Consider the following 24,779-nt stretch of genomic DNA (forward strand, 5'->3'; position numbering starts at 1 on the left):
AGAGATGGCTTTGTAGGCGTACTGTCTGTGTTCTGTTCGATAAGTAGTCTTTGAACCAAAATGTGTCTACTTTAACATTTGAGAGTTTGTGGAGGAGAATCTTATGGCTAACACTATCAAATGCTTTTGATAGGTCACAAAGTGTAAGCAGCGATAATTGCTTGGTGTCCATATTGTCGTATAGTTTATCGGTGACGGCCGTGAGTGCAGTGCTGGTTGAGAGGTGGGGCGAAAGCCATGTTGAGTGTCGGACAAGTGTTTGTTATTTTCAAGGTATTTAGTTAGTTGGTTTGCAACTATTTTTTCTATAACTTTAGAGAAGATAGGTAATAGGGATATTGGGCGATAATTACCGGCATTACTCACGTCGCCAGCTTTAGAGAGAGAGAGAGAGAGAGAGAGCAAACCTAAATGCAAATGCTGAGCGAGTCAACGAGAGAGAAAAATACATTGAAAAGCGAAAGGATTAAGGAAAAGAAAATATGATGAAATAAACACGAAACAATGAAATTACCATGAACCTTTCCGTCTGTCTGTCTGTCTGTTTTCCTGTCTGTCTGTCCGTATGTATGTATGTATGTATGTTTGTCTCTATTTTGTCTGAATATGTTTTAAATCTGTCTCTGTCTCTCTCTCCCTCTCCCTCTCTCTCTCTCCCTCATGACTCAGAGGCTACAGTTTATTGATTGCTGTGGCCACGGGCGGGAGGAGGGAGGGGGAGGAGGAGGAGGGGATGGTGTGAGGGGAGAGAGGAGGAACTTTACAGCTAAGGGGAGGGAGGAAGGGCGGAAGGGAGAGAGAGAGGGAGGGAGGGAGGAGGAGGAGGAGGAGGAGAGGGATGATGGAGAGAGAAAAAAAAGGGGAAGGGGAATGGGATGGATCAGTAATTTCTTCGTTTTTTTATTACATGCTTTGTGTTTTCCTGTGTTTTTTTTTAATGGGGGTTTTATTATGGGTCTTTTAGTGTCTGAGTAAGGGGTTGAGGTCTGTTAGGTAAGGGTGTAAGTGTGATTAGGATGAGAAAGTGTGCGTAATAATTTGTTTGGGTAATATAGTCTCTCTCTCTCTCTCTCTCTCTCTCTTTTATATTCGTTACAAAGACAGAGTAGTGAATAATCAGATCAAATTACTCTAAATGTCATCAATCTATTTCCCGCTAAAGGACAACGTGATTCAGTGTGTAGGAAAAAACTTATGATTCGGCATAAAACTCGCGACTAAACCGTAAAAATGACGATACAAAGGACAAGCTAATTTGCATACTTGAATATAACGCACCACGACCACCGCCACTACCATCACCACCACCACCACCATCACCACCACCACCATCACCACCACCACTACCATCACCACCACCACTACCATCACCACCACCACCATCACCACCACCACCACCACCACCACCACCACCACCACCATCACCACCACCACCACCACCACCACCACCACCACCATCACCACCACCACCACCACCACCACCACCACCATCACCAACACAACCATCACCACCACCACCACCACCAACCACCAACACCACCACCACCACCACCACCACCACCACCACCAACACCACCACCACCACCACCACCACCACCACCACCACCACCATCACCACCACCACCACCACCACCACCACCACCACCACCACCACCACCACCACCATCACCACCACCACCACCACCACCACCATCACCACCACCACCACCATCACCACCACCACCATCACCACCACCACCACCACCACCACCACCACCACCACCACCACCACCACCACCACCACCACCACCACCACCATCACCACCACCACCACCACCACCACCACCACCACCACCATCACCACCACCACCACCATCACCACCACCACCATCACCACCACCACCACCACCACCACCACCACCAACCACAAAAACACCACCACCACCACCCCCCCCACCACCACCACCACCACCACCACCACCACCACCACCATCAGCACCACCACCACCACGACCACCACCACCGCCACCACTACCACCACCACCACCGCCACTACCACCACCACTATCACCGCCTCAATCACCACCACCGCCTCCACCGCCACCACGACAACCACCACCACCACGACCACCACCACCACCACCACCACCACCACCACCCACCACAACCACCACCACCATCACCACCACCACCACCACCACCACCATCATCACCACCACCACCACCACCACCACCATCACCACCACCACCACCATCACCACCACCACCACCAACACCACGACCACCACCATCATCACCACCACCACCACCACCACCACCACCATCACCACCACCACCATCATCACCACCACCACCACCATCACCACCACCACCATCACCACCACCACCATCACCACCACCACCATCACCACCACCACCATCACCACCACCACCACCATCACCACCACCACCACCATCACCACCACCACCACCACCACCACCACCACCACCACCACCACCACCACCACCACCACCACCACCACCACCACCACCACCACCACACCACCACCACCACCACCACCCACACCACCACCACCAACACCACCACCACCACACCACCACCACCACCACCACCACCACCACGACCATCACCACCACCACCACCATCACCACCACCATTACCATCACCACCACCACAACCATCACCACCACCACAACCATCACCACCACCACCACCATCACCACCACAACAACCATCACCACCACCACTACCATCACCACCACCACTATCATCACCACCACCACCACCATCACCACCACCACTACCATCACCACCACCACTACCATCACCACCACCACCACTATCATCACCACCACCACTACCATCACCACCACCATTACCATCACCACCACCACCATCACCACCACCACTACCATCACCACCACCACTACCATCACCACCGCCACTACCATCACCACCGCCACTACCATCACCACCACCACCATCACCTTCATCGTCACCATACCCACTAGCATTACCATCAAAGACAACAAGTTTAATTCCACTTGAAATTCTCCTCCTCAAATTCTTTTTTCCCTTTCTCCTATTCAAAATAAACAAAGAAAAACAACATCAACAACAGCAAAAACAACCATCGCTTAAGGGACTGCCACGGCCTTTGCCTCTAATGTTGCTGGCCTATTTCTTTCTCTTCCCCTGCTTAGTGACGTCTCTCAAAGGTCGTGTTCCACTTTTCGAGGAAGTAATCGAATCCAGGTTGATGGATAACACGTTGGCTGTTGTGAGTCACTCCACCGGGGATGAAGTATTCGGTAGGTCGTCTGTAATGCTGAAATCATAGGGGTACCCAGAACGCTACTCTCCCATTCCACTGCCTCATGCCGCCTCCCCGCCATTACTAGAGTCTGTTCAAACGAACTGTTTCTCTGGCACTTAGGCGACGTTAGTCAGGCCTCTCCTTACCCCTAGATTCTTTTGTCTCTCTCATGGAGTTGTCTGTCAGTGTTCTTATCGTGTTCGCATCTTGGGAGTCGTCCAGTAATGTAAACGTGACTGGCCGTGTCCGTAGAGTTTACCGCGATACAACATACGTAACGCTCCGCCTGCAATACACTGTATATACGTATTGTAGGCTTGGAAGCTTGGCCACAACCTGGTGGAAAGCTTGCCGAAAAAGCCTCTGCTGATCAGTCTGCTGGTGCTAAATGTGGCAGGCGATCCCCCGAGATTAAGTTGTTGCTCTAAATGTTGACCTCCGTTAACGCAAAACAGAATTTGTTGCATAGCCGCCAGAAGGTTGCTGGAATTTTGCGTAGCAGCCTGCAATATTGTTTTGTTACAAAATGATGACACTTAGAGAAGAAGTGACGGCGCTGCCACCATTACTACCAATGAAAAAAATAATTAAAGAAATAATAAAATATAACAATAAAAAGAGAATAATGATAATATTAATAACAATAATCATCATTATTATAATAATAATAATAGTAGCATTGTCATTATCATTACTATTATTACAATTATTATTATTATTATTATTATTATTATTATTATTAATATTATTATTATTATTATTATTATTATTATTATTATTATTATCATCATCATCATCATCATTGTTATTGAAAGTTATATATAAAGTTGAATTACCACTGCGGCCTGACAAACACTACCTAGGCGCCAGATCAACACCTCGTCCGTAGCACTGCTGCCGCTGGTGCTGGTGATGATGATGATGCAAAACATTCACTTCCAGCCCCCCACTCTCGCCCCCCACCCTCCGAACCGCCCCGTTTAATTCCCCCGCGTGCCTGCCGCGCCATGATCGATGGTCGGTAATCACATATAATTTGGAGTGCCATCAATATTTCGCGTTAAAGCAAGACTCACTCGTGAATCCTGCAGCAGCCTTGCCTCGCCCCGCGCGCGTAATTACTGATGCGAGTTTTATTTGATTTTCTCTTTTTTCCGCGGCCAAACTACCATTTCCCGTCACACCAATGCTTCCGGTGTTTTATCCCCTTCCCTCTCTTTTTTTGTGTGAACGTGCATTTTTTAGAGTTTTTCTCTCGCTGGCGGAGGGGAGAGGAGGAGGAAGAGGAGGAGGAGGAGGAGGAGGAGGATGCGTTCGTGAGCGTGGCGGTAATGGCGTTGCGAATGCTGTGGTGTTTTTTATCCTTCTGTGTGGCGCTGCAATTGATCTCCCCCAAGAGGCGCCGTGTATTTAGCGATGTTACAGGTTAGTCTCACGAGCGGCCAGACTACTCTTATTCTTAAACGTCCCGTGGCCCAAGTAAGCACACATATTTGGCAAGGCTTTCGTAGGAGTTTTGTGGGCATTTTCAGGGGTAGTTTTATGACCCTGGTGGTAGTCTGATCCTTCTTCTATCGTAAGCCTAAAATATCCTCATGAAAACCCGACTGACCTCCTTTCTGGCCTTTAAAAATAAGTGCTGTGAGAAACGTAAGAGCCTGATAATACCAACCTATATATCACTTCCAAGAAACAACGTATGGTAAGGCCTTTCTTTGGTTACCTCACTGACTTCCAATTAACCCGCGGGAAGAGCAGTAACGGTGACTCCAGCCCGCGTAAGATAGATACGTAAGCAATGCCGGGGTCAACCTTAGCACATTCCTCCAGCTATCGTCACTCCCGAAAAAAACCATTGTCTATATAGCACGGACAGCGAGGTGGTAACGATGCGAGCTTAACTAATATTGAAAAAACACACACACACACACACACACACACACACACACACACACACACACACACACACACACACACACACACACACACACACACACACACACACACACACACACACACACACACACACACACACACACACACACACACACACACACATGTTACCCAAAACAGACTGCATAAAAACAGAATCAAACACAGCCTCGAGAAGGGAAGAAGAACGAGGGACTGATTGTATGTATTCTTGCGGCGTACGTCAACTTGATTCTGAGTGGAGGATGAAAAGTTAAGAATATTCCCCCCGAAAAAGTTAAGAAAAGTTAGATTTTTATCCCACTTTTTTCTTTTACCAAGTGCATACCATACGCTCGAGGCTTTTCCGTGGCATTTACTACGCGCATTCCTAAGTGGTGGCAAGACACACACACACACACACACACACACCACCACCACCAGCTGCGTCACACGAGTCAACGACCTCTCTTTTTTTTTCTTCTTCTTCAACTTTCTGCCGTAGGAACTTATACTGGTTGAGTTTCATTAAATATTCCATCTCTCTTTCTCTCTCTAAAAAGGCCGTGTACGTCCCTTGGTAGAGGTGTGGAGGGCTGGGTTCTGGGTGGGTCGGCCGCCGTGTAGCCTATATTGCCAAGCTCGAGCCGCGAATAAAATGTCACTCCCCTGCTGCGAACCGCCTAATACCTGCCATAACCTCGCCCGCCCTGTTCAATACTGACACGCCTTACTTAATATATAGGGCCGCTGATACCATTGCTGTTGCTCCTTCTGCCTTTCCCCCAGCTGCTCCCTTTTCTTCCAATTCTCCCTCTCTTCCCCTATACTCCATAATTATTTCCTGAGAGAGAGAGAGAGAGAGAGAGAGAGAGAGAGAGAGAGAGAGAGAGAGTGTCGACATTTCCTGTGGTTCTCTAAAAGGTTAAGGATTTAAAATTTATAACTTAAGACTTGCGACCTTCGCCTAGTCTTGGTGTGTGTGTGTGTGTGTGTGTGTGTGTGTGTGTGTGTGTGTGTGTGCGTGTGTGTGTGTGTGTGTGTGTACTGCGACTGTTGAAATTATTGCTACTGCTACTACTGCTACTACTACTACTACTACTACTACTACTACTACTACTACTACTACTACTACTACTAATAATAATAATAATAATAATAATAATAATAATATTTCTGCCACTACTACTTCTACTGCTGCTAATACCACTACTACTACTACTACTACTACTACTACTACTACTACTACTACTACTACTACTACTACTTCTATTGCTACTATTCCTATTACTACCTTTTCTAATGCAAAAAAAAAAGAAGATAAACAGAGCAAAGCCATGGAATAAAAACAGGATATAATAAAAATAAGTAAAACTATAAAATGAAATAAAATAAGAATATAAATAAATCTATCATACAGCCACCTCTTAAGCATACATTATCATTACCATCATCAGGAGCAGGAGGAGGAGGAGGAGGAGGAGGAGGAGGAGGAACAGACAGACAGACATACAGAGAGAGTTCCTTGTGCTACACTCCTCTCTCTCACACACACACACACACACACACACACACACACACACACACACACACACACATGCAGACGGCGAAGGAAGGTCATAAAGGATGCAAAAATAATCCTGACAGGCCGTGAATTCGTTAGTAGGACCCGACGATGCCTGACTCTCTCTCTCTCTCTCTCTCTCTCTCTCTCTCTCTCTCTCTCTCTCTCTCTCTCTCTCTCTCTCTCTCTCTCTCTCTCTCTCTCTCTCTCTCTCTCTCTCTCTCTCTCTCTCTCTCTCTCTCTCTCTCTCTCTCTCTCTCTCTCTCAGGATGCTGTGATGAGGGGGAGGGGAAGGGAAGGTGGGGGAGGGGGGAGGGTAGCAGGTGACTCATGCTGCTCTCTCTCTCTCTCTCTCTCTCTCTCTCTCTCTCTCTCTCTCTCTCTCTCTCTCTCTCTCTCTCTCTCTCTCTCTCTCTCTCTCTCTCTCTCTCTCTCTCTCTCTCTCTCTCTCTCTCTCTCTCTCTCTCTCTCTCTCTCTCTCTCTCTCTCTCTCTCTCTCTCTCTCTCTTACTTAGCAACAGGACTTTAAAGGTTTTACGAGTTGAATTTTTCGTCTCTCTGTCTGTCTGTATATCTGTTTGTCTGTCTGTCTGTTTGTCCATCTCTGTCTCTCTATCTCTCTCAGCACAAAAAAGCCCGTTATATATAGACGCTGCTCCAACAAAAGAAAAGAAAACGAAAGGGTAAAAAAAAAAAATAGCAAAAAAAAAAAACACTGCTCTGACGAAGGAAAACACAACGAGAGGGAGGGAGAGAGAGAGGGCAGAAGAGAGAGGTCAGTTTCGGATATCTTTTTCAAGACACCTCGCCTCCTTCTCTTCCTAATTATTCGCTCATGATGTCGGTCAGCAGGGCGGCGGGTTACTGGAGTGCTGCACGCGCGCCTCTCCCTCGGCCACAGACGCTGCTGATCAATACCGCGGGAGGAATTATTCAAGCGTCGGAGCTGAGCAACGAGGAGGAGGAGGATGGGCCCGATGCAAGTTGGTGTTGTCAGACGCTTCCGCCGCCTCTCACATCAACCATTTCCATAGGCCGAGAAGGAGGGTAATCGGGTTGTAGTGAGTCTTTCTTCGCGTCCACGGTATAGAAGAAGGGTCAAACTAACAGAAGGATTATAAGACTTTCTCATAAAATGCCCACAACTCCTAGGAAAGCCTTGTCAAATGTGTATTCTCAGACGCTTCCGCCTTTCACATTAGCTATTTCCAAAGGCCGAAAAGGAAGTTAATTGGGTTGGAATAAGTCTCTCTTCACGTCCACTGTACAGAAGAAGGGTCAAACTACCACCAGGCGCGTAAATCTACCCTGGAAATGCCCTCAGCGCCTACGAAAGCCATGTCAAATGTGTGTGCTTGGGAGCCTCAGATCCAAGCGAGCGGTGACCTGTGTCTATTGCTTATGTGGGCGCTCTTTACACGATGGTGAAAGGCCTATTTACGAGCGATAGAGTGAGTGAGCGAGTGAGAGACCTACAAATTAAGGCTTCCCTCCAGCCGTCCTCTGTCAGACCAGCACCCTTAGGCCCAGCAGGTGCACATATAGCCGCCTAGCCCTGTCAGACCTCAAGTGAATATGACCTTAAATTACCTTCGCCCCGTCAGATCTGTTCCTCGCCTCTCTTTTTATCCAGTAACTTTCTCCAGCATCCCTTCCTCTTCCCCCTTCTCCCTCTTTCTGTCTAACCCTACACCCCTCACGTTCCCCCATCCTCCCTCCTCCCTTGTTTAAGATTATGACCTTAAACTCTGTGTCCCCTCAAATCTGCCTCTCGCCCCAGTTTTCCCACGTAAATTTCTGCACCATCTCTTCCTCCTCCCCTTTCTTCCTCTTTCTTTCTGTCTCACCCCACACACACCCTCACCTCCCTCCCTCCTCCCCTGCTTAAGAAAATGACCTAAAGTTACCCTCTCCCCTTCAAATCTATTCCTCGTCTCTCTTTTTCCACGTAACTTTCTCCAGCATCCTCTTCTCCTATACTCCTCATGCTCCCCCTTCTGTGTCTCAGCCAACCCCCCCCCTCATGTTCCCTCCTACCTTCACCCCGTCATCCTCCCCTTCACCAGTAAAATCAAACACCCCACAGAGGAGTCCCCGGCCCCGTGTTTACCCCGCGGGCCACCCAGCGCCTCACACGCGGACAATGCTCCCCCGCCGACACCCGCGACCGCCCCGTCAAAGGTGTATTATGCCGCTGAGGATTAAGCCGACCCGCCCGTCCCCTCGCCCGCCCCTGCCCGTCCTTGCCCGCTGCACCTGGCTGGTCACCGGGGCGCCCATAACCTGTCCGTGTCCCTGAACGTAAACATACCCATGACCCAGCGCTCTCTCTCTCTCTCTCTCTCTCTCTCTCTGTCGGTCCGTCTGTCTGTTTGTCTCTTTTCTTTTTCATGTTAGTTTTTTGGATGTGTGGATCTTACTGTGTCATACCTACACACACACACACACACACACACACACACACACACACACACACACACACACACAGGTAGCTATAAAGTGACCTACAGAAGCAGTGAGCAGGTAACAGCCAAGCCTATACGCATCTCCGACCACCGCCTTTTGTCCCTCCCTCTATCTCCAATCTTCATCTTCGCCTCGCCTTTTGTCCTCGGCCCTAAAGCCTAATCTGACGCCCCGCCCCTCCCCGCCCTCGCCTCCGTCCCCTTCCACGCGTATAATTCCTCCCCCATTGTCTCGCTCCTCCACTTATCTCCCCACAGCTTGTCTTGTATCGCTAAAACACCTCCTCCTCCTTCTCCTTCTCCTCCTTCTTACATCTCTACAAGGTGAATAGACCTGTTTTACTCACGTGGGTCAGCGCGGCGCTCTCTCCCATACTGCTGTGTGTGGTACATCTGCAGAGTACTAGGTAATATTATTACTATGCATAAGTGAAAGATTATTAGGGATTATTAAGTGTGTGTGTGTGTGTGTGTGTGTGTGTGTGTGTGTGTGTGTGTGGTGAAGCATGTCTGTATGGCACACTTAACATGTCTAAGGCAACAAACAGGGCGTCTCAGAGCAGAAAATGCACGTGTCGCTGTACCCAAGCAGGCCGCGGCACTGGTGACCCGCCTCTCAGTAACTATTTGTGGGAGTCAGGTTGGCGCCCACCGAAGTGTTTACACAAAGGGGCGGCGGCGGGGATGGAGGTGGGAGAGGCTTGGGGGGGTGAGCAGGTCCCCGTATCCTCCCAGCCGGCCACGCGCCGCTCCGCCTGCCCCGTGCCGCCCGGACTGCCCCGCGCCAGCCCTGTGTGTGTCAGGGTATTGCCCCCGACACCGTTGCTCAGGGAACATTACGTTAAGCACTTTTAATGCAACTGGTTTGGTTCCTCACACACACACACACACACACACACACATATACACACATATGCGCGCGCGCGCGCGCGACATGGGCCAGGCCTTCACGGCTGGCTGGTGGCGTCAGGGCTCGGGGCTCAAGTTTTTGCTTCCCGGGGTGACCGAGTGCGTCGTCACCCCGCCACGCGCTCAGCGGGGGAGGGTCTGTGATGGACCAGCAGACTGGCTGACTTAGTCCTCGGCGGCAGGTCTGACAAAGTGCTGCTGCATGGTCAAGGCACCGCCCCCCCCCTACTCTCCTCTTCCTGACTCAGACTCCCCAGTGTTATGAAGACAATAATGTAGGGAACCACAAAAATTATCACAGGTATCCAATTACCCGAATGTTTATTTTGATGTTAAACTGGCGGCCTCGTGGCGTCTGTTTACAAGGCAGGCACCAAGTCCCAGCCACGTGCTGGTGGAGTCCTTCCCTGGGTCTGATTGGCCGCGGCCGTCCCCTCGCCCCGCCCCGCGCGCGGGCGGTTGTCAGCGAGGTATTTCTGACATAATCGCCACTTTTTAACTATCCAAGTTCACTGACACTTATTCCAGAACGTACGGAGGTAGTAATTTTTTTCTAAGCTGTCAAGTCTTTGAAAACCTTCTCAAACTGAAACTCAACAAGGAAACTTTTGAGGCCAGAGCTCTGCTGATGAGGGCGGGCTCTGCGTGCGCACCTGCCACACTCATCGGACCTGTTACTCGCTGCCTGACATCCTCCGAGAGAGGCAAGTTTGAGTTCAGTTCCCGCGCGGACGTGGTGGTGAAAAGACCTACTGGCAGCCTTGTGTCCGTGCCGGCAGTGCTTAGCCACACTCTCCAGTCATGATCAACTTGTTACACGCGGGAGCGGTACCGTTTGGCTACACGAGTGACAAAATTGAGAGCGAGTTCCCTGGCATCGAGGACTGCGTATCAACCGGGATGAGCTGCTACCACCTCCCCGACGTGCGAGGTGAGTGAACTCTGCCGCTGAGGGACACGAGGGACGTGGCTTGGGATAAAGCTTGGAGGTTTTCTTTAACTTTTACAACTTCTGGGACTGCTGGTTGTTAACAAAGCTGATCTGCTCCGAACGTTGTGTTATGAAAAACACCAAGTGCGTATTTGCGGTTTATGTGAAGGGTTGGCGCCAGCGGGGCCACGGCAGCACCTGTTGCGACTTGCCTCGAGACGTGGCGGGCGCACCGCGCCCAGGCCCCGCTGACCCCGGCCGGTGCTGGCCCGCCCCACACCGCACAGGTGACCCCCGCACCACTGTCACCTCGTCGCCTCGGCTCCAGCGTGTGTCTGCAGCACTCTGTCGCGGCTGACGCAACGCTTGACGTTGCAGTCTTACCCAGCAGGAGTCTCACCAAATCATAAGTAGGAGGCGCCCGTTGTTACAGCACAAAGTATTCAGCATCGCTACAATAATAATTAACATTTTACTTGAACAACGTGAAGTTAGTGTTGTGGTAATTTCGATGTTTGTGAACTCTGAACGTGTTTGTGCAGGCCAGCCAGGTGCGTGGTAACCCTTGCTCGTACGCCGAATGACGCACCAGGCTCGGCGGAGATACCTGTTGAAGTTTATCATGTTTGGTGGATGTTTTACTTTCATTAACGCTAGTTGAAATCAAACGCATATACATATATATATATATATATATATATATATATATATATATATATATATATATATATATATATATATATATATATATATATACATATATATATACGCATATCTATACATATACGAGCTTGCAGTCAGAGGGAAAGAAATCACGTCCTTACCCCGAGGAGCAATAATACACGTAATGTTCTTCCTCTCCTTACACTCTTGACTAATAATGAGGTCACTAGGATGCCGGGCACGAGGCTCAACCTCCCGCCTGTCTCCTTACTTTAGAGCTCTCGATCATCAGTCAGGTCACGTCATTAGTAAACTCCACGGTGGATGTTCCTCCTTCCTGAGTTGCAATAACTTGAGCCGAGCACTTCACGGGCGCACCTCACTGACTCCAGCACACCACACACCTCCACTCACCTCTCGCCCTCGCTGCTGGGAGATGCTGAAGTGAGTGGCCCGCGGCGGTGTTCTGTGCGGAGACTAACATGGAACACTCCGTTGTTGTTTTTGTTCACTGATAACATTCTGGCTCCTGAGGTGACAATTGCGTGGAGTCATGGCCAGTGTGTGCTTTTCATGACGCGATGAGAGAATGACAAATTGTGTAAGAAATGGCAGTAGGCTTTGTGGGACGCGGGGAGGTCAGTGCTGTGTGCTGCGGCTGAGAAAAAAAAAAGTCGCTGTTCTTATGTTGACGTTCACAGCTCAGTGCTACTCAGCGTGTGTAAGTAGCAGTGGCAGTAATCATCGTTGTGGTGACATACATATACTTTATCGCTATGGTTTTAATGACTGTCAATTGTAAAGTAGAGAGATCTGGTGCTTCCTTGGACATCCCCCCACACGCTAAGACCGTCCCTAATTAACACCTCATCGCAATGTTAAGTGATTGATTTCTCATTAAACCTTATAAATATCAGCAAGGTTGAGCAAGTTTCATGAAGGCAACAATTCATGTCTTTAGAATTGACAAGTTGTTGTGTCAGCTTCCTCGAGCGTCTCTCTGCAACTTGCCCGCAGGGTGGAGGCGGTGACGCTGCCGCGCCTCCCAGACAGGTTCAACCGGACTGTGTCTCTTCCCTGACCGAGGCGGCTGCACCTGCCTGGCTCACGGTACGTCAGCCCCGGGCGGCCGCCTCGTCAGGCAGTGGCTGTCCACCTGGAGGGTCGTCCCGGGCCGCCGCGCTGCGTGTCAGCAGGCAGGCGCGTGCTTATTACTGAAGCTCGTGGTTGTTACAATCTGCGTAATTGTTTTGTTTTATAACCCGTCATTAGTGTTGCACGACAATGTGACGGAGTGACAGGTGAGCGCCGCGGCCAGGTGTGCGGCTAATGGGCGTCCCTCCCCTCCGACTCATGCTTTATGGATATTGCAAAACTGTTTCCCAATAATCCTCTAAATGTTGTGTCATGACGCTGGGGCGGCACGGCACACGGTTCCTTGAGCGCCGTTATGTACCCGTGCACCGTGTGTCTCGTGAGGGCCTCGGCGCGCCCTCCCTGCCCATCGCTGCCTCACGGTGCAGCCTGACCACCGGCACGGTGCCCTCCTTGCTAGTGTGCAGTGCCTTCCTTTCAGGGTGAATTGAAAGATCACAGCCACAGTAGTAACGGTATTTTCCTTGTGTTTGTCTAGGCAACCCTTGGGCCAACTAACAGTGACTGTCACACCCGTCATGTCTGCAGGTGTTCATTGTTGCACCACCTCAGGAAAGCAAACATCGGCGCGGTGACCTTTGACATTACTTACTATATATAGAGAGATAGGTGGTAATGACTAGGCGTGTGTTTTCTTAATGGGAGGGTGACTGACTCCCTGTTCTCTCTCTCACCAGCAGGCACCTTCCCGCTGCCCGACGTCATTCTGAGCAACACGCCGCCGCCATCCCCGCTCCGCCGTGCCCGTTCCTGCCACGCCTTCTTTCCTGAGAAGACTCAGATTCAGCCCCCGTCTCCCCTGACACCGCCAGCCACACCCGGAGCCGCCTTTGACGGAGACGCTGGGGTGGAGGCTGCCCAGGCAAGCCTGAGCCACATTCAGGAGGTGCGGCGTCGACTGCTGGGCAGCTTCTCTGTCAGCCCACGCAACCTACCCCAGCTCTCCTGGCCCCTGCCACGCCCCCCTAACCCGCCGTCTGCTCGCGGGGCGACCAAGGAGGAGGTCAGCGCTGCCCCGGAGATGAGGAGGAACCTGAGGCAGGAGCTGGACGGAGAGGTCCTTGGTGAGGAGCAGCAGCGGTGGCGGCTCGTCGGGGGAGAGCTGAGGATGGTTGCGGACCAGTTTCAGCTCAACAGATCAAAGGTGAGGAAGAATATCCTGTCTTTTTCACCTTCCCTTGACCCCCACTACGCTCCATTCGCCCCTCATCCCGCGGCCATTCCCTCTCCACCTCCCCCCCGCACCAGTGTCCGAGTGGACGCACGTGTGTGGGTGGGAGGGAGGGGCGCGTGCACGTGGTGGTCACTCCGTGCGGATAATGACTTCATCTCATTAATTATCGTCGCGGACCGTACAGGCAGGGGAGGGGGGAGGCGTGGGCCGGTAACAGCTACGGGAGGGAGGGCGAAGAGGCCTGAGACAGAAGGGAAAACAACCAAATAAGTTTGTCATCCAAGTTGAACATTAATATTACGCTCCTCTCGCCACGCCTTCCTGTACTCAACGGTGTTGTGGCGCGTGTACTCCACGGAGGGTTCACGCCACACTCGCCAGGGCGAGGTGAGGGCCCGGCTGGCCCGCGTGACAGGAAGACGATAGCGGCCAGCCATCTGACGCCGCGGTGCTGCCGCCAGGCGAGCACGGGCTTAATGGGTCAGTGACTCGCTCAGGTAATCGCTCGTTAATCCCATAATTATAATATGATAACGAGGCGCACGTGCGCCTGTTTCACCTCCGCCACCTGCACCAACAACGCCCGCTCGTCTCCCCGATTAGTTCAGGGTGACATATTTTCATTTGTAATTATCCTAATGCGATGACATCTGTGCGGGACTCCCGATGCTGATCGGATCGGCGCCCCGCGGTGTGAGGCGGCTTGATGAGGCCAGGCACGGGGAAGGGAGCCGCCGGCACCGTCAAGGGAGGCAGCGTGCGTGCTTGTTGGTGGTAGCGAGTGTTCTAAGTGCTAATCGGTTCACGGATAGAGAAAGTCATATCCGCCAGGGTTACTTTATTGGGCAAAACATACACAGGTCGTTACGACAAGGACAATACATAGGATAGGTGTTTGTTTGTGTATGTGTTTGTGTGAATGTTGTGAAGTGTGGGTGACATTTAAGTGTTGGTGTATATGTGGAACAATGTGTACGAGTGGACGACAAGAGGACGTGGACGGACAGTAGAAGATAAACAAGTAACAAGAGATAAACAATTAGACGCACAAGAAACAACGAGACGGGTGCACGAACGAAAACATTGACAAAATAAGAATGAACAATGAGTCTATACTGCAACGCCCCATTTTCCGTTTTCACTGGAAGAGCACGCGACTGCTTGAGCGGTGGCTGCTACAAGTACTCCCCCCCAGTGACGAGGAAGGAGGAACGAAATCTTCCCAGGTGCGGGGGCGCTGTGGCAGACTTTGATGCGTTGCGGTGTGTAGTGTTGCGCGGTGAGTTGCGCTGAGTAGAGTTGCGTTGAGTAGTGTAGTGACAACAGCTACAGTAAGTCGAGCTGGAGTGAGTAATGCGGTGACAACAGCTACAGTAAGTCGAGCTGGAGTGAGTAATGCGGTGACAACAGCTACGGTGAGTCGAGCTGGAGTGAGTAATGCGGTGACAACAGCTACGGTGAATCGAGCTGGAGTGAGTAATGCAGTGACAACAGCTACGGTGAATCGAGCTGGAGTGAGTAATGCGGTGACAACAGCTACGGTGAATCGAGCTGGAGTGAGTAATGCGGTGACAACAGCTACGGTGAGTCGAGCTGGAGTGAGTAATGCGGTGACAACAGCTACGGTGAATCGAGCTGGAGTGAGTAATGCAGTGACAACAGCTACGGTGAGTCGAGCTGGAGTGAGTAATGCAGTGACAACAGCTACGGTGAGTCGAGCTGGAGTGAGTAATGCAGTGACAACAGCTACGGTGAGTCGAGCTGGAGTGAGTAATGCAGTGACAACAGCTACGGTGAGTCGAGCTGGAGTGAGTAGCGCGTAGGAGACAGCTACGGTGAGTCGAGCTGGAGTAGCGCGTAGGAGACAGCTACGGTGAGTCGAGCTGAAGTGTTGAGCAGCGATGAGTTGAGCAGCGAGGGGTTGAGCAGCGAGGAGTTGAGCAGCGTGAGGTGGGCTGCATGAGGTGGGCTACGTAAGGTGGGCTGCGTGAGGTGGGCTGCGGTGAGTTGAGTGGTTGGCTGTTTAATAGATCCTGGAAGGCTTGAATCCGCACTCCCGAATCGCGAACCACGTAGACGGGTCCTGAGCAGAAGAGTGGTGCTCTGAAGGACACCGCCGTAGTAGAGGAAGAGTTGCATGTCGTCGTCAGGTATGGTGAAGTCGAGCGGCGTGGAGATGAGCAATAGGCACTGGCGTAAACGCGCCGGGGGCCACGACAGTCATAGAGCTTCGAGGGAACTGGGTGTGAAGGCGCTAGCTGACAGCGTGTCAGGGGCCTCGGCAGTCGGTGAGAGCAGAACGACTGCGTGTATTAAAGGCGCCAGCTGCCAGCGTGTCAGGGGCCTCGGCAGTCCGTGAGGGCGTCGAACGACTGCGTGGGAAGGCGCTAGATGCCAGCGAGCCGGGGGCCACAGCGAGTTGAAAAGTTAGGGGCGCTAGCATGTGCCAGGAGCCGCGGCAGTCCGTGAGAGTAAAACGAACTGCGTGTACTGTAGGCGCTGGCACGTGCCAGGGGCCTCTGTGGCTCGGGGAGTGAACCAGTGTTCAAAAAGGCACTGTAACACAACACTGTACACTTAGTGGGAACACTGTGACACTAACTGTTGCTGGGGACGCGCTGCACTGAACTGTTGCTGGACACACTGCACTGTACACAAAGATCCACAAGTGTAGGATAATCCAAGACGGCGGTGGTAGATCCAGGAGGCGGTGGTTAATCCAGGGGACAGCTAGTAGTCCCAGTGGGGTGTCATACAGTGTTTGCGTGTCTCTCTTAGTTTGTGTGGTGTGGCGGCGTATACACTGAGTCTGTATGGCACTGAGTGTGTGGCACTGTGTCTCAGTAATGTGTCGCACTGTGTTTGAGTGTTCACTGAGTCTGTGTAGTGTGTCACACGGTGTGCGTGTCTCAGTCGCCGGACCAGCGGGAAGGCAGGAAGGAGGAGGGGTGGGGGTGGGTGGGTGAGCGCCGGGAGAAGCACCATGGGGCACAAAAGATGCCTGAAGGGCGCTGAAGATGCCTGGAGGAGGCGCACAGAGGGAGCCTAGAAGAGGCGCACAGAGGGTGCCTGGAAGAGGCGCACAGAGGGTGCCTGGAAGAGGCGCACAGAGGGTGCCTGGAAGAGGCGCACAGAGGGTGCCTGGAAGAGGCGCACAGAGGGTGCCTGGAAGAGGCGCACAGAGAGTGCCTGGAAGAGGCGCACAGAGAGTGCCTGGAAGAGGCGCACAGAGGGTGCCTGGGGGAGGCACAGAGGGTGCCTGGAGGAGGCACAGAGGGTGCCTGGAGGAGGCACAGAGGGTGCCTGGAGGAGGCACAGAGGGTGCCTGGGGAAGGCGCAGAAGGCGCCTAGGGGAGGGCGGGGGAAAACCCTGAAGGTGGCAACTACGCCTATGGCGTAATGTTTCTCCCGACCTGAGTGCTCAGCCCCAAGGTAAAAGGAATACTATAAGGTAGTTTAGCGGGGGGGTGAGGGGGAGCCAGAAAACCTCTCCACCGCGCAAGTAGATGATGACGTCACCGAAAATATCGAGAGCAGGGTTCTGCGGGTCGAGAACTGTCAGTCACTCAAACACCAGTGTGTAGAGCGAAGCTCCGTTTTCTGATTAAAGGGGTAGCTAAGGCAGACAAATAACATAAAGATGCCAACAGTTTGTATATGTGTCATTACCAATGTGTTTATATTCAGCTAGTTGATGTCTATCAACAGTATAATTTTTCCTCATCTACCTGATCAATATAAAAATTGACATGTCATACCATCTAATAAGTCGTCACAATAATATAATCCACCTAATGTGAAAGCATGGAAAACATTTTTATAACTTTTCTGGCGGTCATGTCTCAGATACTGATAATTTGAGGATAAGACAGTGATACTGAGTAATTTCAGTATTATGTGAACATCATAATGTAATTTTAAAGTTTACCATACATACAGATGGTTTTCTTTAAAGTTTACGTTCTCTTCCACCGCGCACTCTCTCTCTCTCTCTCTCTCTCTCTCTCTCTCCACCTCTGGATTTCCTATGACGTCACGGTGGAGGTGCGCAGAGGGGGTGTGCCTAAACTACCTTATAGTATTCCTTTTACCTTGCTCAGCCCCACGAACCCCGAATGGAGGTGAGGATTTTTGCCCCAGGAGAGGGCGGACGAATGGACAAGTTACCCTGCCCAGGTCCTCCACTCTAGGAGAGAGTGCCCTGAAAACGGCACCGGCTATAAGCCACCTTGAACCATAGCAACACTCCAGGGTCACCAATTGTTGGTGGTAGCGAGTGTTCTAAGTGCTAATCGGTTCACGGATAGAGAAAGTCATATCCGCCAGGGTTACTTTATTGGGCAAAACATACACAGGTCGTTACGACAAGGACAATACATAGGATAGGTGTTTGTTTGTGTATGTGTTTGTGTGAATGTTGTGAAGTGTGGGTGACATTTAAGTGTTGGTGTATATGTGGAACAATGTGTACGAGTGGACGACAAGAGGACGTGGACGGACAGTAGAAGATAAACAAGTAACAAGAGATAAACAATTAGACGCACAAGAAACAACGAGACGGGTGCACGAACGAAAACATTGACAAAATAAGAATGAACAATGAGTCTATACTGCAACGCCCCATTTTCCGTTTTCACTGGAAGAGCACGCGACTGCTTGAGCGGTGGCTGCTACATGCTCGCCTCGAGAGCACGCTCGGTGGCTCGGTGGCTTGTGGCGGAGGCAGGGTGACGGAGGGAAGTGGGGGCGAGGTGCGAGGTTCAGCGTGACGCTGGCGGAGGACTGAATCAGAAGCACATTATCTATAAGGCCATCAGGCTCAAAGCAAATGTAACCATAAACTCTTGCTTTTTCATCATTAACTTACTTGTGTAGCACAGACTCAGTATGCACAATAACTTGACTCACACTTTGTCACAGTCCCCGAGTCCAGTCCTCAGCTTTACCCCAACACACCCCGACCCAAGTTTGTAATAATGTTTCTCTCTCTTTGCAGGCGTCCGGCAAGGCCAGCAGCGAGGTGGCCGCCCACTCTGCGGCGCCGGCTATCCTGGGCAGGTGCCTCGCGGCATCCCTCATCTGCCTGGTGTGGTGGCGACTCTACAACAAGCTGCGCTGATCCGCCGGGGCTCAGCGGCGCTCGCCTCTTCATCGCGCCACCTTGGGCTTGGTAAAGGTCTGCAAGGACCACGAAGGAGGTCCCATCTTCATTGCCTGCTTCAGTGACCTTCGCGTCAAAATTTGTCAAGGGTGCGCGTGGGGGCGGCGGCCGAGACGCTGGTGAGGCGTCGCCCCTCGAGCGCCGCCGCCCCGCCACTTGGTTCCTGCCACTAAATGACTGCCGCTTTGGCGCCCCTCGGGGCGCAGCAACAAGGACTGTGTATATGTATGAAGCTTGTGAACGATGCCTTCAAAAAGGACTGTTCCTTTGGATTATTGTCAAATTTCGTTCAAGGTTGTCAAAGGAGTTTGTTTCAAGTCTGAAGTAGACTCTGGGACAGTTTAGCAAAATGTTGCTATTTTTTTGGAGCCACGTTGCACGGACTCTAGACAATTGTTTTCTATGACTCGTATAGACGTGGATATTTGTACAGATGCTTCGCTCTTCTTTTTGTTTCCTTTTAGAGTAGTTAACGTAGCTGTTAAGGTTCATATTTTGATAAGATCGTGTGTAAGACGTCCAAATCTCCCAACTAACTGTTCCATCCCGTCAAAGTCACACCACACCTCTGCCCACTGTCTTTCATTACGGAGGAAGTCTCTCATAAGCATCGAGGGGGAGAGGAGGTTCACGCGAGTTGCCCGACCTTCTCTGTCTGTCTCTCGAGGCACCTCACCGCGGGCCCTCGAAGTCAGAGGACGCTGCGTGGGTGCTCTCGCTCCTCCTCGACCTTGAGAGAGTTTGAAAAATAATTCACTCGAGGGATTTTCATGCCAAGCTAAAGTGTGAAGGTTTGGGAGCGAGTCTTGTTAGGCGCCACGAGTCTGTGGCGAAGGCTGAGGCCAGAGCGAGGAGGGTCACGCTCGGACCTGAGGGTGTTGTGAGTCGGGTGTTCTGTATATTCTGACTTGGGTGGTGAGTAAGCTTAGGCCAGGAATTCATCCTCGGCCAGATTCGGTGTGTCGCTGAGCCGGGCCAGATCACCACTGCCGCTGCCTCTTGATCTCACTAGCCATTAGAAGCGTTTTTTTTCCGCTCAGTGCTGGACTACCAGTCTTTCAGGGAGGAGTCCGCTCCGCCCCCTTACCTGTAAGTGTTTCGTGGGGGTTCTTTGGCGCCTCACACTTAATGTAAATGTCTTTCAAGATAGGCATTAAGGTCAGTCAGGGGGCACTGTCTCGCCCGCCTGTAGCCTAAGCTCTTTCAGGGGGACGCCGTCAGTCTCGGGTGAGAGAGGCGACGTCCTCCCGTTAGCCATAAGATTTGAGGAAGACAAAATTTCGCTTTGGGACGCCTTGGGAGTATTATCCTTTGCAATAAACGCCAAATTACTGCTTGCGGCGGGACCAAAACCTTAGAGTCATCTTTGTGAACCTGCAGTAATGTTGGAGAAATACATGCTGTGCTTTCATAAGGTTCAGGGCGTGCTGCCTCTCAGGAAATTTTGTCTTCTGTTGGTGTAAAAGACAGATTTTATGGTGCTGTACAGAACAATTAGCAATATGACTATGAACACTGGCTGGCAACTCTGATGCGGACGGAGGAAACAAAAGACTGCGGGAACATTATCCCAACTCTGAACACAATCAAAACAAAATGGTTATAATATAATATTTTGCCGTGAATTTCTTGCTTCATTGCAGACTTTCGGTGCACGACACACAGCGACAGGAATGAGTGAGTGCGTGTGTGTGTATGTGCGGGGCGCCGTCCGGGTCAGAGTGCCAAGTCTGTGTCACGTTCATCAAAGCTACGTGACGTGATACTCGTGTGGGGCCGCGGCGGGCTGACCAGAGCCCCGCCTCGAGGCCTGGCCAGCCCAGGCCAGGGCCCCGCGCCCCTCCCAGCACTGAGGGACACTTTATTTGCTCCCGGAAGTGATTTTTTTCCTTTGTTTCTGTCCATATGTTTACGTAAGGCAACGAGACCTGCATGTACGGAGAACCTCTCTTTGTTGTGCATGATTTTATGTTAAAACTTGAAGGAAAAATGGTTACAGGAAACGAAGAGCCAGTGACTTCCGGTCCTTCTGTGCATCTGTAATGACTGTGTGTGTGTGTGTGTGTGTGTGTGTGTGTGTGTGTGTGTGTGTAAGAGAGAGAGAGAGAGTCCTGGTGCAATAGTTTCCTTGGTAATGTTAACCTTTCCAAAGAGACTTGTTTTCGGTGTTTCATTCCCGCCTTCACGGCTCTGTCTCCCTGCCCCGCGGGGTGTGTTCAGCCCCGAGGGGCATCTCTGCTTAAGGTTCACTTGCTTCAGGCGCCACTTGACATTTTATTATTTTTTGTGTATTAATTTTAAAGTAATAGATTTATGGAGTGATCTTGTGCATCTCCTTCCTGTTCTGTCGTTTTACTCTCACACACACACACACACACACACACACACACACACACACTCCTTCCTGTACCGCTCCTCTCTAGTCAAGACACTTCACCGTATAAAGACATCCGACCTGGTTCTGTACCGAGGGCGTGGTAACCGATGATCTCACGAAGCCAAAACGCCGCCGCCGAGGGAGGAGCGCCGGAATTCGGTGTTCCGCGCTCCAGCCGCCGCGGTGATCACGTATCGACATTGTGGTGTGAGCAAAACACTGTGCAATAACTTGTGTCATAGCAGCACCGCCGACCATGCAGCCAGCCACCGCACGGGAGTTTGATGTAAGCTATTTTTCATTGACCTAAAAAAAACTATACTATTTCCTTGTGTACGTATGTGTTTTGCAGTGTTCTCAATTTTTGTACGATACATTTAGGCTACCATGTGTAAATAAATATTGGAAGTAGACGGTCTGCAACTTTCTTCTCCCCCCCCCTGCTCCCGGTGTATCACCTCTCTTTTTCTTATAGCAATGAAAAAAAAAAAAAAAAATTAAAAATCGAAGAATACACCAATACTGTTTGTTACTTTGGGTGAATAATAATGCAAGTGATATGCAATTAATTTTAATTGAGCGGCTAAGTGCTTCTAAAAAGATCAGTTGGTACAACGAAATATACACAAGTTATATGTAGTAGTATTATATATACCAATGTGTGCGTGTGTCTGTTGAAGTGGTTGAAGTCTCAGGCAACTCAAAAGAGTGACGCAGCAGAAGATGGGATGGGGCAGCAGCAAGGAGCCCTGGTGAGCGGCGGGCACACTAACCAGGGGAGGGGCACATTAGACTAGAGGGATGAGTGGCGTGGTCTGGGGGGTTCATTGTCGAGGTCGGTCGGCGAGCCATGTGTGTTGAGTAACGGTAGAGTCGCGTCCCTCGTCACTGGGCATCCCGCCACAAGCTCCATCTGCAACAACAGTAACAACCTTTATTGCTACAGCTACGGATGCTACTACTACTACTACTACTACTAATAATAATAATAATAATAATAATAATAATAATAATAATAACAATAATAATAATAATAATACTGCTACCACTACTACTGCTACTACCACTACTACCATTACTACTACTACCACTACTACTACTATTACTACTACGACCACCACCACCACCAATACTTTGTGAGCACGTCTGTAGCTGGAGGAGGAGGAGGTATGTTTGTTGTCTTTGCTACACACTTCACAAAGCAACTCTCTGAATTATGATAGTGACGGGTCTTATCTGTTCATCTCTCACCAGTCATGAAAATTTTACCGAGCAAGGAGCAGTAATTGATGAACACAAATATGTGCACCGAGGTATGGGCGGACAGCCAGTCACATGACGGAGCGTAAGTGAAAGCTAACCCAGACCGTGAGCCGTCTCAAGGCCATGGAGTGTTGCCTTCTGCACGCCTTTTGTCCTTTGTCATCTTCATCGGGTAATTCCAGTTCAATATCTGTCAGGATACACGAAGAGCCTCACAACACTCATAAGGGCCGGATGTGTCACTTTCCTTGGACGGGTCGAATCATGGCCTACGAGGGGGCCTTGGTTGAATGCACTCACTGACCTAGTGAACGCCTCGCCGTGCGCCGGCTCGACTCACGACCTGCACAATTGACTACCAGATCACTTGTCCTATATGTGTGGTCATGAAACATAGATGACCTGCCTGTCAGGCTCACTACCACCACGAATACTAATGCAAACACTAACACTAATATCTTTGCTAATATAATCCCCACTTCCAAATTTACGGTTTACCAAAATGCTAAATATTTTACCTGCGAAGGAGAAAGGCACTGATGATGAGGCAGAGGATGAGGTAGAGGACGTGGCCCAACACTCCGAGCGTGGCATAGACGGCAAGGGCGTGGAGGAGCAGGACCATGCCGATGATGGCGTCGAGGAGCGGAAGAATGACTCTGACCAGGATACGTCGGCCGTGGAAGAGTATGATGAAGTAAATACATATCCACAAGATGGGGCGAACTACAGCGTTGCCATGTCTCCAATCCGATCGTCCCATCGCCTCCACCGCCTCCTCTTCAACAAAGCCCATGCTGAGTGCCATCGCCTGCAGTATAGGGCCAGAGCTAGCACTCGGGCAGGCACTTTCCGTCGAGTCTGGTAAAAACTCTTCTTCATGTATTGTCTGGGTAACACAAGTCTTCTTTTATCTTTTGGAACGGTCACAGCCACAGGTGTTGCACATTACCACAGGAGTCTAGCACCCACGGGTGTTTACAAGGCACTCTGGTGCTCACTCATCGAACACCGACGAGTGAGTAAGAAGTTTCCTCCTTTGCTCTCTGGTAGCACCTGGTAACTGCCAACGCAAGGCGAGCGGCGACACGTGGTCTGCCGAGAGTGAGTGGGTGTCCCGCCCGCCCAAGGCGAAACGTTTCTTCAGGAGGACGGTGGCCGAGCGACGTCATGAGCTAAGCAAGGGATTAAATAAAGTTGGATGCTTCGCTTCTCTTGGAAAATAGAAGACAAAACGAGACCCAGCGATTTGGTAACATGACGCAATGCTAGTGGAGAGTCAGGCAAGTCTTTTTCAAGATGCTCCAGCTCAGAGGCGAAACAAACACACACACACACACACATGCAGGGGATCTACCGTGACCACACCTGCATGGAACGTCAGCTGCCTGAGTCATCGCCGCTGGCAGACGGGGCGCGGGGTGACGGTGGTGGATATGTGCTATTCCTGTTAGTGGGTACTATCACACAACCGGATGATGAAGTCTGTAAACTTATCTGACGGAGTATTATCAACGCCTACGCTTGAGATTGTGAGTATGCGTGCGTGCGAGCGTGTGTGTGTGTGTGTGCTACAAATATCCAGGTTACACAGAAAGCGGACGAACAGCTCTGTATGTTCGTTTGTTTGTTTAACTCTCTCTCTCTCTCTCTCTCTCTCTCTCTCTCTCTCTCTCTCTCGATCCTTTGCAAGACTGTATTAACGGACTTCACTAAGGACATGAGTTTATGAGAACGCCCTATAGTGACGTCACACAGCGGGTAGCCTGCTGTCATTAATTGTCTAGAGATGAACAGGCGATTCTGCTGCGCCTCTATTTTCATCATCATTATCGTTGGTGTGTTTAAGGGAAATATTCTTAAACAGATCGGCGAACAAGCACACACATTTGACCAGGCTTTCCTAGGAG

The 24,779-nt window shown here is 50.8% G+C and overlaps 1 protein-coding gene and 1 long non-coding RNA gene across 3 annotated transcripts in view; one reads left to right on the forward strand and one right to left on the reverse strand.

The window, feature by feature from the left end:
* LOC127004683 (uncharacterized) overlaps window positions 1–22,018 on the reverse strand; it is a 74,896-nt gene extending 52,878 nt beyond the window's left edge. Inside the window, exon 1 of the long non-coding RNA XR_007757922.1 lies at window positions 21,626–22,018. This is a non-coding gene — a long non-coding RNA (uncharacterized LOC127004683). The remainder of the gene's footprint in view (window positions 1–21,625) is intronic.
* On the forward strand, window positions 10,813–21,332 carry LOC127004680 (uncharacterized). Of its 2 annotated transcripts, none has more exons than XM_050872773.1 (3): window positions 10,813–11,076; window positions 13,575–14,038; window positions 19,065–21,332. In XM_050872773.1, exons 1-3 carry the CDS (start codon window positions 10,947–10,949, stop codon window positions 19,185–19,187), a joined length of 717 nt encoding a protein of 238 aa, XP_050728730.1. In that variant the 5' UTR covers window positions 10,813–10,946; the 3' UTR covers window positions 19,188–21,332. The 2 variants fall into 2 exon arrangements, with proteins under 2 accessions (XP_050728730.1, XP_050728729.1); XM_050872772.1 differs by having other exon boundaries at window positions 10,824–11,076; window positions 13,572–14,038; window positions 19,065–21,330.
* Window positions 22,019–24,779: the final 2,761 nt, after the last annotated feature.

Source organism: Eriocheir sinensis, chromosome 28, assembly GCF_024679095.1.
Source record: "Eriocheir sinensis breed Jianghai 21 chromosome 28, ASM2467909v1, whole genome shotgun sequence".
Taxonomy (NCBI): domain Eukaryota; kingdom Metazoa; phylum Arthropoda; class Malacostraca; order Decapoda; family Varunidae; genus Eriocheir; species Eriocheir sinensis.

What these genes read in the sequence shown, in the direction of transcription:
- LOC127004680 (XM_050872772.1), top strand. Translation starts at nt 10,947, where the DNA reads ATGATCAACTTGTTACACGCGGGAGCGGTACCGTTTGGCTACACGAGT. An exon ending in CCACCTCCCCGACGTGCGAG is followed by an intron (nt 11,077 to 13,571) that starts GTGAGTGAACTC and finishes CTCTCTCACCAG; the next exon opens with CAGGCACCTTCCCGCTGCCC. An exon ending in TTCAGCTCAACAGATCAAAG is followed by an intron (nt 14,039 to 19,064) that starts GTGAGGAAGAAT and finishes CTCTCTTTGCAG; the next exon opens with GCGTCCGGCAAGGCCAGCAG.